At 40.7% G+C, this 15,514-nt stretch overlaps 2 protein-coding genes across 5 annotated transcripts in view; one reads left to right on the forward strand and one right to left on the reverse strand.

Annotated features, from left to right (window-relative positions):
- Positions 1–3,805, forward strand: part of PSMG2 (proteasome assembly chaperone 2) — a 37,733-nt gene extending 33,928 nt beyond the window's left edge. Inside the window, exon 8 of the mRNA XM_043539903.1 lies at positions 3,789–3,805. The gene's annotated coding sequence lies outside the window, so the exon portion shown is untranslated. The remainder of the gene's footprint in view (positions 1–3,788) is intronic.
- Positions 1–15,514, reverse strand: part of PTPN2 (protein tyrosine phosphatase non-receptor type 2) — a 58,129-nt gene that overhangs the window by 6,525 nt on the left and 36,090 nt on the right. For 2 of the 4 annotated variants that reach the window (XM_007062342.4, XM_027824759.3), the window contains exons 6-8: positions 10,735–10,944; positions 8,923–9,081; positions 2,534–2,727 (exon numbers count right to left, since the gene is read on the reverse strand). In XM_007062342.4, coding sequence (XP_007062404.1) covers positions 2,534–2,727; positions 8,923–9,081; positions 10,735–10,944 — 563 coding nt within the window. The remainder of the gene's footprint in view (positions 1–2,533; positions 2,728–8,922; positions 9,082–10,734; positions 10,945–15,514) is intronic. The other 2 variants (XM_043539902.1, XM_037892892.2) reach the window with 1 other exon arrangement.

Genomic DNA, 15,514 nt, shown 5'->3' on the forward strand with positions numbered 1-15,514 from the left:
GTGAGTGCAGAACTGGTGAGGACACAGTAACTCAAGTACGACTTCCTTCTGTGGCCACTCACACCAGAAGCAAGCTAACCCGGGTGCTCAGCCTCAGGTTTTGATCACCTGAGTTAACAAGGCTACAGTGAAAACACACCCACAGGCTACTTGTGCCTTCAACCCACAGCAAACGTCCCACTGAGAGCAATGGGAAGTTGGTACAAAGATGGAGGATAAAATATGGCCCTTGTGTAGTCCAGTTTGCAAAGGTATTGAGCACTAACAGCTCCCACTGATGACAGTTGAGCCTATTCGTGTGCACAACTTCTGAAACTCACACCATAAACTTCTATTTAGAGAAGGTAGCATTACATTCACCACTGTGGTGAAAAACTGATACCACGTACTTGTAGGACCATTACTATTTCTGCCCTTTACAAGTTAAGCAGTCACCTGATTTGTGCATGTGATTGTAATAATTGCTCAGTTGGTGTGTATGTATCTAAGGCCACATCTACACTCGGAGCACTTTTATCACTACTGTATCAGCAAAAGCACTCCTGGTGTGGATGCAGCTATACTGACCAAATGGGGTTTCCAGCCTCCAGGATTGTCCTGGAGTCTCCAAGAATTAAAAATTCATCTTTCGTTAAAGATCATGTCATGGGATGAAACCTCCAGGAATCCATCTAACCAAAACTGGCAACCCTATGGTAAAACTGACGTTTGTACTGGCATAGTAAAACCGTCCCCATAAATGAATGAAACAAGCTATCCTGATATAAATGCAATTTTGCTAGTATAGCTGTATCTACACTAGAAACTTCTGCCAGTACAGACACATCGGTTAGGGATCACCTTTTCACACCCATGGCCAAGACTGCTATTCTGGCAGAAGTCTGTAGCTTGTATATTGCTACAAGCACTACAATGGCACACCTACAGTGCTACAGCAGCATAGCTGTACCATAGACACCTGTACCATAGACACTTAAGCCTAGGCTACACCTAAAACTCAGGTCAACCTAGCTACATCACTGAAGGCTGTGAAAAGTTTCACATCCTGTATGAAGTAGCTAGGTTAACCTTCCATCAACCTAGATACTGCCTCTCAGGTCAACACTTAACCCTTACTACAGTGACAGAAGGGTTTTTTCTCATTGCCATAGGAAATCTACCCCCCTGAGAGGTGGTAGCTAGGTCAGTGGTTACCCAGCTGCATCTATAGCATGGGTTAAGTTGACCTAACTACTTCACAGAGTGTGAAATTTTTCACAGCCCAGAGCAATGTGGCTATGTCGACCTAAGTTTCAAGTCGAGACCAGGCCTTAGCCTTTTTATCTGAAAGTCTGAAGCCTTAAGGAACAGAAAGCTCCAAAGTTAGCAACTCAATGAGATGGAAGGGGTAGTTCAGTCCTTTCAGCTGTTGTTCCGGAGCGTGTGCAGAGTGACACTTGAAACCTTGCGCTGTAAGGTTTTCTGTTCCCAGCCATTTTGTTATTTTCTCTTTTCTTCTTAAAGCTTACTTATTTAAAAGTACTGAACAGGGAATAACTAAAGTGGTATCAAAGATTTTATTCAATCATGTCTAAGACCATCTAGGGAACACACCCCATCCTTGCTCCCACTCAAATTATCTGGGATTAGAATTTCTCCAGGATAGGGTTGCCAACCCTCCCAGTTTCGCTGGAAGTCTCCCGGAACTGGGCTCTATCTCCCAGAGGCTACTGAAGCCAAAAACTGGGAGATTTTAGGCTGCTAAATGTCCGGCAGCACTGAGGGGCTAAGGCAGCCTCCCTGCCTGCCCTGGCTTCGTGCCAGTCCCCAAAGTGGTGACATGTCCCTGTGGCCCTTGAGGAAACAGGGAGTCTCTCTGCACTGTCCCCGCCCCAAGCTAGCCAATGGGAATTGCAGCCAATGGGAACTGCAGGGGCGGTGCCTGCAAATGGGGGCTGTGTGTGCAGAGCCCTCTCCCCCCCCCTCCCCCCCAAGCGACATGTCAGCTGCTTCCGGGAGCAGCGTGGGGCCAGGGCAGGCAGGTAGCCTGCCTTAGCCCCACAGTGCCGCTGACTAGGAGCCACCAGAGATAAGCACTGCCTGGGGGCTGAAGCCTGCACCCATCACCCCCTGCCTCAGCCCCTGAGCCCCCCCCTCACGGAGCCAGCACCCCAAGCCACCTTCCACACTCCAATCCCTTGCGCCAGACGGAATGCCCCTCCCAAATCCAAACTCCCTCCCAGATCCTGCACCCCGCACCCCCTCCTCCACCACAGAGCCTCTCTCACACTCCGAACCCCTCGGCCCCAGTCCAGAGCCTGCACCCCAACCCCTTGTCCCAGCTCGGTGAAAGTGAATGAGTGGGGGACAGCGAGCCACAGAGGAAGGGCAGGGATGAAGTGAGTGGGCCAGGGCCTCAGAGAAGGGGCGGGACAGGGCAAGGGTGTTTGGGTTTGTGTGATTAGACCATTGGCAACCCTACTCCAGGATAAGAGGATTTAAAAAAAGACAAAACAAAAAACCACACCCCCAAGGCACTTTCCATGTTTCTTACCTTTCAATGCTTCCATCCATGATATCCTGCACTTTAGTGGACAGTTCAGTATTTATTTTCTCCCCAATTTGCTCCTGTTTTTCTAAGCCAACACTATTCCCATTGTACTTCTCTGTATTTACTCTGGTTGGGTGTGGAGGGGACTGCTCAGAACTTGGTGCTTGGTCCTCCTTAGAAAGTTCCTTCCACCGTTTCTGAATGAATGAGAACACATTTTTGAACAACATTTCTCAACACCGTGAAAGTTATATCTTTGAATAAACAAGAATGATCATGTAAATTAAAAAAGTATATAAAAACTAATTTCTAGACAAAGAAGCAAGCAACACCGCGATACCCTTATTTACATTGAATAGAGAACAAAGTACACCCATCAGTCTTAGCTTCAGGTAACACTAAAACCTAGACTCATTTGAGGGAAATTCAGTTGTTAGAAAACAACTTGAAGGTCAAGTAAACAGCACAGAAATTTGTCCAGGATTAACAAAAATTTGCAAGTGAAAGTTAGGGCTGTAAACTCATGGCAATAAAAGAGGTAAGGCTCTTGGGCATGACAGAATACCTGCAAAAAATCTCTAAAAGTGGATCTGATCAAACAGATAGGTATTACAGAGAAGGCAATATGGTTAAGAGCAAGACACAATACCACAACAATTAAAAAATGCTAAATTATTATTCAAGAAAAAGTATTACAAGTGACAGTGGTGTAACTAGATATCTCTTTACTGTTTGCAGGAGACAAAATATTGGCAAGAGCCCTTCACAAAAGACTACTAGACATCAGATGTGAAATGTGTGTTTTTGTTTTTTAATCAAAACAGTCTCTTATATGAGCTTTGCTGCTCTACAACTCCATGTAAATCCAAAGCTTTTGTAATCAGCCACCTTGGTCATAAACCTGTGTAAAATCCAGAGAACTGGATAAAATGTCCAAAATGACCTAACAACTACAAGAAAACATGGCTGTACACGTCCATGTGACTACACAATCCCTTTGGAATTTCCAATAGTTTTAAACAAGGATACTTTTTTTTTTTTTTTTGGAATTCCTTGTAGCAATGTTTAATGAACCGGTATGCCTTGCTCCTGTGTCAACAGATTAGATTCCCCTCAGGAAAACAAAACTTTTTATTTGTGTGTATCGGATGTGTCAGAAGTGGGAGTCCTTATTAGAAAACTACATATTGCAATCAGCATTCATCATCCTCTCACAGGAAATCCTGCAGATTATGAAGTGATGAAAAAATTAACTTGGAATTGGTAACCTTGCTATGGATTATTGCCTGATGAACTCAAAAGAGGATCCTAAATGACTCCAGGAAACCTAAGATTTCATTTAAACAAGTGTTTACCTAGATACCTGTGTTTTATTTGTGGAGATAGATCTCAAAATGCAAACAGTTTGCTAGCGAGTCTTGTCATTGGAAAAAGGAGAATTTATCCACCAAGAGTGAAGTTATTATTCAGGCAAACTTTTACTAAATTGAGATACATAAGTGATGGACACCGGTTAGAAACCTATATTAAAACAATTTCCCCCTCCTTCCCAAAAACCACAGCTTGAGAACACTGTGGATGTCAAAAATGAAGTTTATGGGATTTGTCTACGCCATGGTGGAAATGCTTCCCTGCTCCACTGCCCCACTCCATGAAAATATCAGCAGCTAGCACCACTTCTAAAACCTCAAAAAGTGCTCACACTGTGTGGGCCTGAAGAGATATGCAGGTAATATATGATATATTTAAATAAAAAACGGTTACAGGTGATAGTATGGTCTTTTATCAACATTGCAAGACAGGGACAAGGAAGGTGCCAGCAGATTAAAGGGGGGGAAAAAAAGAGGTAAAAATAAGTTTCATTAAGTAAAGTTCACCCACCCACATCACGCATCTTCAGCAGGGTTTGAAACCTGAACCTTCAGCACTGCAGCAGAGCGTTACCACTTGAGCTACAGGACTAACTACATTAGCAGGCAACAGGAGGAGGCGGTTATCCCAGGAGTGAAACAAACAGACTGCTAGCACCATGTACTAAATCCAGGAGATGGTCATGGGGAGTATGGCACCCAGGCTCTTCAACCCACCACCCAAAAGGTCCTGCTCTGCGTGGAACCTGCAGGGGAGTGGAAAGGAGATGGGATGCTGAGATCATGTGCCAACTCTCCCGCCCTTCCTCACTGCTCTGGCAGCTTCCAGTACAGCATGTGCTGTGTTGGTATCAGCAATCTCTTTACGATGTTCATGCCACAGTTTCCCTGAGGATCACAAGCAAGAGAAGGGAAATGGGAACTGAAGAGTTCCTATTTCAGCCAAACTTACATGGAATTTCATGGGATGAAGAAAAAGCACTTCTCTAGCCGAAGGGTTTCTCCCTACTGAATTTTAAAGGCCTGCTGTAAACAGAAATGTTAAAGCTTTCCAGAAAAAGAGTTAGGCAACTACACAGAGGTTGAGAGCAACTTCCACTATACTCATATTTACTGGAAGAATGCTTACACAGTAAGCTGTTTAATTAGATCTACGTGGGCAGGCCCCTGAGACTTCATGATTACAAGTTCTGAGCATAAGACCTCAAAAACAGGAGAAGTTAACACAAGAGGAATGGAGTTGGTCTTAACCTTCACTAAGACTGTCTACACCCCCACTTATGTCGGTATAACATATACCGCTTAGGGGTGTGCAACCCCGTGAGCAACGTAAGTTCCATCAACCTAAAGGTCGAGATGGACAGTGCTATGTCAGTGGGAGAGCTTCTCTTGCCGGCATAGCTACCGCCACCTATTGGGGGTGGATTAATGAAGTGGATGGGAGAGCTCTCTCCTGTCATCTTAGAGCAGCTAAACGAGAGAACTTACAACAGTGTGGCTGCATCAGTGCAGCTGCGCCATTGTAAGGCTAAGTTATTTTTCTCTGGTCCCAGAAAGGCAGTCTACACTAAAATGTTAGAGGTTTTTTATGTACTGTTACAAATAATAGCTAATCGGGCTAGAGAAATGTTCTCTAATCCCTTCCATTTTACATTTTCAGTTTAATAACAACTAGTTTCACTGTTGATGCAACATGCCCTACCACAGCAACATCAAAGCTGAAAGTGTAACTAAACGGACAGGTAGCAAGCAGGTGCCTGCATAAAGAGAAAAGAACTCGGAAGGAGGAAAGGGCCTGCACACACATTCAGTGCTGTTACTTTTAAGCCTACCCAGAGATCTTTCTAAACAAACGAGAGCAGAAAAATCCATCTGTCTTTTTTCAAAAGACACCAAAAATCCACACACATTTCATGCTTCTCTATTTAAAGCGTGTTTTAAATAAAAGTTCTGGATAAAATTTGTCAATTAAAACAATTCAAGTTGACACTGGGTCTCATCTGCACTCCAATTTTTAAAAAGCTCTTCTGGAACAGAAGAAGAAAATCCAAATTTACCATTTGATAAGTATATCTGAATAAGACCAAACTGATGTCCATATTTCTCCTCTGTTGTGCAAGTAACTTAAATCCCTCACATACAATAACTCAAGTAACAATTTCCTCCCATGGCTATAGTTAAGCTAAACAAACATTTTTAAATAAATTGTGAAGAGCAGCAAGGAAAATTCAAATTAAAGCTGATCTCTTCGTTTACCCAAAAGCTCATGAAGTTCTTAAATGCAATGGGATCAATTATTTACCAGCATATTTTGAAATCACATTGGGACATGTCAAGGATGTGACATCATCCTTAACATTTAATTTTTACTTTTTCCCCTTAGAACATTCAGTTCATTCCAAAACTGACAGAAAAAATTAAGAACAGTATTTGTTCAACACTTGTTAAGAATAGTACACTTGCGAAAAGTCTTACGTCCATTTTTCCTAAAATGTGGAAGGAGTTAAGTTGTATACAACTGATAACCAAGAATAATTTAAAAAAATACTAATATCCAATAAAAAGAAAAGGAGGACTTGTGGCACCTGAGAGACTAACAAATTTATCTTAGCATAAGCTTTCGTGAGCTACAGCTCACTTCATCAGATGCATGCAGTGGAAAATACAGTGGGGAGATTTATATACACAGAGAATATGAAACAATGGGTTTCACCATACACACTAACAAGAATGATCAGGTAAGGTGAGCTATTATCAGCAGGAGAGTGGGGTGGGGTGGGGGGGGGGGGGGGAGAGAGACCTTTTGTAGTGATAATCAAGGTGAGACATTTCCAGCAGTTGACAAGAACGTCTGAGGAAAGGAGGGGGGGGCGGGGAGGAGGAATAGTTTTACTTTGTGTAATGACGCATCCACTCCCAGTCTCTATTCAAGCCTAAGTTAATTGTATCCAGTTTGCAAATTAATTCCAATTCAGCAGTCTCTCGTTGGAGTCTGTTTTTGAAGTCTTTTTGTTGAAGAATTGCCACTTTTAGGTCTGTAATCGAGTGACCAGAGAGATTCAAGTGTTCTCCGACTGGTTTTTGAAGGTTATAATTCTTGACGTCTGATTTATGTCCGTTTATTCTTTTACGTAGAGACTGTCCAGTTTGACCAATGTACATGGCAGAGGGGCATTGCTGGCACATGATAGCATATATCACATTGGTAGATGTGCAAGTGAACGAGCCTCTGATAGTGTGGCTGATGTGATTAGGCCCTATGATGGTGTCCCCTGAATAGATATGTGGACACAGCTGGCAACGTGCTTTGTTGCAAGGATAGGTTCCTGGGTTAGTGTTTTTGTAGTGTGGTTACTGGTGAGTATTTGCTTCAGGTTGGGGGGCTGTCTGTAAGCAAGGTCTGGCCTGTCTCCCAAGATCTGAGAGTGATAGGTCACCCTTCAGGATAGGGCCAACAAAGAAAATAACAGAACGCCACTAGCCACCACCTTCAGCCCCCAATTAAAAACCTCTCCAACGCATCATCAAGGATCTACAACCTATGCTGAAGGACAACCCATCACTAAATTTGTTAGTCTGTATCCGCAAAAAGAAAAGGAGTACTTGTGGCACCTGAGAGACTAACACAGCTGCTACTCTGAAACCTGTTAATATCCAATAGTTATTCTAAATTTTGAAAGCTAGAGACTGACAATAGAGAATAAAATCTTCTGAAATTTTAAAAAAATTACACAAAAAGTCTCCAAAAGTTGCATACAGCTTACTCCAAAATTCACACATCATTTCAAAAGAAGACTGTAAAAAGTATGTATTGCTGCCAAAATTTATACTGAGAAATTGATACAATGGTCCATAAATTCCTCAGGGCCTCAGGAAATGCACATGCTAAAAAGGGAGAATTCATGTCAGTTTAAAAAACAAAGTCTCTCAGACTATTCAGTAATTTGACTGTGACATTACTAAAAATTCAACAAAAAATGTGAGGTATGGCCTTTGGTATACAAAGCAGCAAGATGTTCACGAAGTGAACTCCAAGTTCTGCCAAAAGCAGCCTGCAGTAAATGACTGCTACTTCTAAGTGTGTCTTTGGGCTAAAATCATTAATGGTGGAAACAGTTAAGTATAGTCATAATGCTGGTCATAAGGCTGTGTCAGAATACAGAATACAACCACCTAGTTCTTACATAGCGTAAGTGTGTACCTTGCACCTATTTGGTGTTTAGTGGTTGTGTAAAATTTATTTACACACAAGCACAAAATGTGCGTTGGATGGAAACATTTGACAAGACAGCTGTAATAAACATGCTTTAAGTTATCTACTCCTCCATCCTATTTCTGAAAGCAGAGTAGGTTTGTCAAGTTAATTTACACTTGTTTACAGTACGTTTTTTCAGCAGAAGAAAAAAAACCAACATGATCTACCATACAAAAAGAGTTCTGCGTCTCCTTGACAAGGCGAAGCTATTTTAAAGTGTTATTACCGGAAAGCACACTGAAAACAAAGTCTAGAACTAATGACTTGTAAAACTTGAATTTTTTGAACTGCATTAAATCAACCCAATTAATCTCATCAAGCTGGTTATACTGACTATCGCTGGTTAATCAAACAGTAAAAAAATGTTACCTGGTAGCAAACTTTAATCTTCAGCAGCAGAATATTTTATTAACAGATAAAGTATGGATAATTCAGGGAGAAAAGACCCTTATTCAATTTCACTTGGAAACATGACATTTCTTTTGGTTTTTAAAAAAGCTGATGATACAGATTTAACCTTCCTTATGTTAGTACAGAGTATGCCTGCCATATATCACAGAGCAGCGTACTAAAACACAGAATTAAAAGTTTAGCTGAGACACACACTTCAATGCTTGATTAAGAGAGAAGTTTATCTGCCTAACCAATGCAGAAATGACATGTTTTAAAATAGCTAAGAGAACATCAAATCGAATCACCCATTGATATTATAAACATTGCAAATTTGGATTATTACAGTAGATTCAGTTTATTCTAAAAACATTTACCTGTATAGTTGAATCCCCCATGATAAATTTTGCTCCTTCTATAACAGCCATATATGAGAATCTTAGCTGGTCAGGTGTCTGAATAAGTCCCATGCGATACTTTCTCATATCCAATAATACTTGCTTAATGTCTACAGAAGAAGGGTCTTTTTTTTCCATCTGTTTAAAAAAAAATCTGGTTAATTATATGAAGAGTTTTGACCTAATCTGTGAAAGTGGGACAATTGTTCTTTAAAAGTACCAAAAAATAAGGAAAATTTTAAACACATACACCTCTACCCTGATATAACGCGACCCGATATAACATGGTAAAGCAGCGCTCGGTGGGGGGGGGGGGGGGGGTGTCTGTGCACTCCGGCGGATCAGCACATCAGCATGTCTGGCTCCGACACGCTGCTCTGAGTGGCGTGTTAAGGGTGCCGAGCTGGGGCCGAGGGGTTGGATGGTTTGGAGGTTCTGGGGGTGTGGATAGGGGTCGGGGCAGTCAGGGGACAAGGAGCGGGGGGGGAGGGAGGAGATGTTGGATGGGTCGGGGGTTCTGGAGGGGTCAGTCAGGGGGCAGGAACTGACTATTAATAAATGGAAATACTTGAGGCCAAAGCAAGTTCGATGTAACGCAGTTTCACCTATAAACACGGTAAGATTTTTCGCTCCCAAGGACCGCGTTATATCAGGTTAGAGGTGTATTTGAGTTATACAATTTCTACTGAACAATATATACATTTATCTTTTTACCACATTTCTGTTATAACTGTATGAGAAATTAACATCTGAAACAGATTTCTAAGTTTTTCTCTCAAGAGAATAAATCATTTAAATACTTATGTAACACAAAAAGATAAAAGTTAAAATACAACTGGAGATTAGTTGAAATCCACAAAAGCCAATATGCTAGTAACAATTAAAGCCCTGAGTCTTAATACACTTCTGCTTGCCTAACTTTACAAATGAATGTGTTTAAGTTGCAGGATTGGGGCATCGTATTTCAGAGTACTAGAACTTGGTATTTAGTTAAAAAGACAGACACATTCAATAGGATTATGGGACAATATGTGGGCAAAAAAAAAAAAAAAAAAAATGAGTGGACCAAACCATTGGCAAATTTGGGGCTTAACACAGACCGGCTAATACCATTATACACACACTGTGAAAAACAGTGCAGTATGTATTACTTACTATATGTCCAGTAATTGAACTAATGATTATGTCCTTTTAAAAGTAATTTCCCCCCTAAAGAATCAGGAACATTAATCTGATATACAGACAATGTTTTGGAATAGCTATAGCGCCTTTTCTCTCAGTGTTAGCTTTATATAAACACTTGACATTTATTTATTTATTTATTTATTTTTAAAGTTACAGGAATACTAGAAGGACCAAAAACCCAACAAGCTTCATTCTATTGCACCATTTTTCTATCTATATTGCTCTTTCCTTTAAGTGTTGTAAAATTAGAAAGCAAATTCCACTTCTAGACAGACTTTGATCCAACAAGTTTCAGGTAACAGTGAAGAGCTAAGGGCAAAGTTACAAATCTCTGAAAATATCGTCTATAAAGACTAAGACACATTAAGATCACCAGTCTGAAAACAGATCTATATTTCTACTCATCCCACATTATAAATATAAAAAAATATAAATTTTCATACATTTATTTAAGCCATCAGAATAAGTGTCAGAGAAACTAAGGAGCTTCCACAGGGTCTTCATTTACCTTCACAAATGTGTGGCTTATTTACAGGTATCTTATTTGCTAGGAGTTCTCATCAAAAAGCTCAAATATAAACCAAAAGCCACCACACAAACACTTACCAGGACAAGACAGGTGTCTACTAATGAAAATGTGCCAGAGCGTCCTATCCCTGCACTACAGTGAATTATGGCAGGTCCATGTTCAGGACTCAGCGAACCAGATTCTCTGACTTTAAACAAGAAGTTGAGAAATGAAGCTGGGGACTCAGGGACTCCAAAATCTGGCCACGTAGTATAATGATAATGAGATATCATCCTGGACTCACCAGTCTAAAAGTGAAAAAAAAAAATTTTTTTTTTTAAAAAACAAAAAAACGAACAAAAAAGGATACCTCTGCTTTTGGAGAATTATTTGTTTGAGACTCATCCATCAGTACAGGCCAATATTTTAAACCTCTCGGTCAGACAGACACAAACTGCTTGCTTAAAATTTGCACCCTTAGCTTGTTCCCAACAAAAAGTTAACACTAGGACACTTCTTCCGGCACCAGGTCATTATTTGTGACCGACACCTTAGTTATATTTTGTTGTTCATTTTAAAAGCATTTAAGATATCTACACAGATCCCATTCCCCCATACCCTAACATTACTAAAATACTAACAGCACTTTTCCCCCTAAAACTTCCCTCTAACTACTACTAGTGGAGCTCAACTGATGCTAACAGCAAGAGCGCCAGTATGGACAGGGACTGCCAGCAGTCCAGCAGACTGCCAGCATTTTAAGCTGCATGTTGTTTATCCCTGCTCTGAGCAGGGATAGACAACACTGTGTTTAAAGTGCCAGTAGCTGCTGGAACCTTGTCCATACTAGCACGGCCACTGATGGTAGCAACAGTGGGAAATTGTATGGAAAAGTCCTACTGTAGGCAGGGCTTAAAAAGGCCCATATGTCAGAAAACCTTAGATATCACTTCTGCTGGAGACACTCAACCTTGTTCCATATATAAGTGGATGGAAAGGCTATTGGTATTATGCAATGTTTTCCTCCTTCCTTGGCTGAGCTCTGTGCCAACACACCTCCCAACTGCATTAACCCCAGGGAGCTTCAGGAACCAGCTTTGACTACATTTCCACTAGACTCACTAAGACCTAGGTGTTCAAGCTACAGGGTTTTTTTTGTTTACTTTGGACGCAGTTTAATTATGGATATTTAGGATTTTGGAATCTCAAGAAATCAATCTCAGTACCAAGCATCTATTTTTCCAATACTTTTCCCTGAACTTCCCCAATGTTACCGACATCTTATTTCTAGGTTTCCTTTAAACGATAGCTAGACCTCTATACATAAAGTGAATAGTTAAAAAGATTTAATAAGATGCCATTAAAGCTGAAGTATTTTTCTTCAGGTCAATGACAAAATAAATTGTGTCCTGCAAAATGGAAACTAGAGAGATCCTCTCCTGGTCAGTCCACTGCAAGTTTCTATGAAGTGCAGATTTACTTGAAAGTGACTTGAAATAGCATTATTCAGTTCCTGTTTGTTGTGTTGCAATAACATAACATTTGTTCTGAAAACTAGTTCTTCCAGTTACAGCTTTGGCCCTCATTTAGGGCCTGATGCGGCAAGGTTCGAGCACCCTCAACTTCCACACAAGGGAGTGGACATTGAGCATGCCAAGTACCGTAGAAGTGCAACTCAACCATCTTGTAATACACCTTGAAGGGGACAACAGAATCTTTGTAGTTTGTTCCTAAACAATATATACATTCACATATATTCTGTTGATGCACAAATTAGAATAAATAGAATATTCCTATTGGTACAGCAAAGCCAATACAAGCTCCAGCTCCTTCTCCCGAACTTGTATTGGCTTCCTGTACCAAACAGGAATATAATGCAGTAAAAATTAGTCTTTGTTCAAAGAGATTTGATTTTGAACACACACAGAGTATATCTACTGAGTAAGGCGCCATTTTTCTATTGCTACTTTTCAGAGCAGAACTATAATCCAAGACCCCAGTCCTGTAATTCTTTGTGCACGAGTAGCCTGTGTGTCCATAAAGAGCCCCACATAAATCACCTGTAAGCAACAAAATTGCAGGTTAGAGGACTTAGGGCTTCCTATGAAGGAATATTTTTGAGGCAAACAATCAAAGTTTGCATTGTGTAAATATTATCTGCCATATAGGACTACATTTTTGAAACCTGAAATAGGTTTTTCTTTTGTAGGAATATAGTGATTTTTTTAATCAATATTTGTATAAGGCAAAGGCTTAACACTAGTTTTATTTATTTTTTTAAAGCAAGCATTTTTACCAGTAAATTATCCCCAATATTTTGTATTTACACAATATCCAAGGAGAAACAAAGCAATTAATTTTCCTGTTAATTTCTTACTTTTTATAAGTATACACCCCCACCCTCCCCAAATTGACTAGAAAATAATTCACTGCTTGAAAGACAAAATGATCACTCAAAACAAGACATTTGCACATTTCCATTTCACAACTACAAATTGTTTTAGCTACCCAGGAAAACATTCCAGGGTAACCACTGGATACTTGGAGAAAAAATACCTTTAAAACTGTAAAAACGTATGAACACATTTTGAGTTTTTTAATTATTTCTCTTATTAGTAGGCTGGTGTAACATTCCACATCAACTGTTAGACCTAGTTGTTGCCTTCTCGTCTTTTCATTTCTATCAACCTCTTTCTAGAATCTGGTAACAGCTTATCTATTAAGGCTATGCACTGGCTATTCTTATTGCTTCTCTGCATGCCACCAAAATCTGGGTGAGTTACTATGCTTCCTCTTGGCCCAGCTCTTAATCTTTATTTGATTTTAACAGCGCATCAGGGCAACTCTAATACTCCAGTTTCTATTCTGGGGGTTGTACAGATCAGGGATCAGCAACCTTTGGCCTGCTGCGTCCACAGGTTCAGCCAATCGCGGCTCCCACTGGCTGCAGTTCGCCGCTCCAGGCCAATGGGGGCTGCGGGAAACGGCACAGGCCGAGGGATGTGCTGGCCGCCGCTTCCCACAGCCCCCATTGGCCTGGAGTGGCAAACCGCAGCCAGTGGCAGCTGCAATCGGCCGAACCTGCGGACATGGCAGATAAACAAACTGGTCCTCCCCGCCAGGGGACTTACCCTGGTGGGCTGCATGCCAAAGGTTGCCAATCCCTGGTATAAATTATGAGATTACTTTTGGGGATATTGGAGGATAAGTGGATTTATGGTTCATCCAAAAATTCTCTTTAGATTGGTAAGTGGTCCAGGATCCTTTTAATTCTGGCTCAGTCTTTAAACACTTCCTCTAGACAGATTGACTGTACAACCTGTTGAATCACCTCTGTTTGTCACAACAGTTTCACGCAAGGCAAAACTGGCTCAAACGCAGTCCTCATCACTTTGCAACCCCAAACTTCTCAAGACTGTGTAAGATACACACTTGTTCTCACCTAACCTGTCCACAGGTTATCCCAACAACTATGTATGGGAGGGCAGAGATCTAGTCAAGGAAAACATTATATTTTATAACCCAGTTTCTAATCTTCAGAGAATTTAAGTTTCCTCACCAGCTTCAACAGATGACTGCATAGAAATACTGCTAGACCTGTAAGCTTCCTGTCTGATTAGGTACATCTCTACAGTTCATAAAAAAAACAAAAGAACAAAAACAAAACAAAAAAACCCGCACAGTTAATCATGCAATCAGGCAACCAATATATTTACACACAAGGTTTAAACTCATCTCTTCAGTTCGTCCTCAAGATTCTAAGGAATGGTAGGATGGAGAACAGCAAAATAAAGATAATGGATTTCAAGAAGGCAGACTTCAGCGAACTCAGGGAGTTGGTAGGTAAGAGCCCATGGGAAGAAAGTCTAAGGGGAAAAGCAACTGAAGACAGTGGGCACTTTTTCCAGAGACATTATTTAAGGGCACAAAAGCAAACTATCCCACTGCGTAGCAAAGATAGAAAGTATGGCAAGAGATCACCCTGGCTTAACCAGGAGATCTTCAATGATCTAAAAATCAAAAAAGAGGTCTACAGAAAGTGAAAACTACGTCAAATTACAAAGGATGAATATAAACAAATAACACAAGTATGCAGGGACAAAATCAGAAAGGCCAAGGCACAAAACGAGATCAAACTAGCTAGAGACATAAAGGGTAACAAGAAAACATTCTACAAATACACTGGAAGCAAGAGGAAGACCAAGAACAGATAGGCCCATTACTCAATGAGAGGGGGAAAAAAACAACAGAAAATGTGGAAATGGCAGAGGTGCTTAATGACTTTTGTTTCAGTTTTCACCACAAGGGTTGGTGGTGATTACCATAGTGAATACCAGTGAAAACGAGGTAGGATCAGAAGACGCTAAAATAGGGAAAGAACACGTTAAAAATGACAAACAAATTAGATGTCTTCAAGTCACCAGGGCCTGATGAAATGTGTCGTAGAATACTCAAGGAACTAACTGAGGCGATATCTGAGCCATTAGTCATTATCTTTGAAAAGTCATGGAAGACGGGAGAAATTCCAGGAGACTCGAAAAGGGAAAATATAGTGCCAATCTATAAAAAGGGAAATAAGGACAAACCAGGGAATTACAGACCAGTCAGCTTAATTTCTGTACCCAGAAAGATAATGGAGCGAATAATTAAGGAATCAATTTGCAAATATCTAGAAGATAAGGTGATAAGTGACAGTCAGCATGGATTTGTCAAGAACAAATCATGTCAAACCAACCGGATAGCTTTCTTTGACAGGATAACAAGCCTTGTGGATAGGGAGGAAGCAGCAGACATCGTATATCTGACCGTAGTAAAGCTTTTGAGATGGTCTCGCATGACGTTCTAAACAAACAAACTATGGAAATGCAACCTAGATGG

Source organism: Chelonia mydas, chromosome 2 (assembly GCF_015237465.2).
Source record: "Chelonia mydas isolate rCheMyd1 chromosome 2, rCheMyd1.pri.v2, whole genome shotgun sequence".
Lineage (NCBI taxonomy): Eukaryota > Metazoa > Chordata > Testudines > Cheloniidae > Chelonia > Chelonia mydas.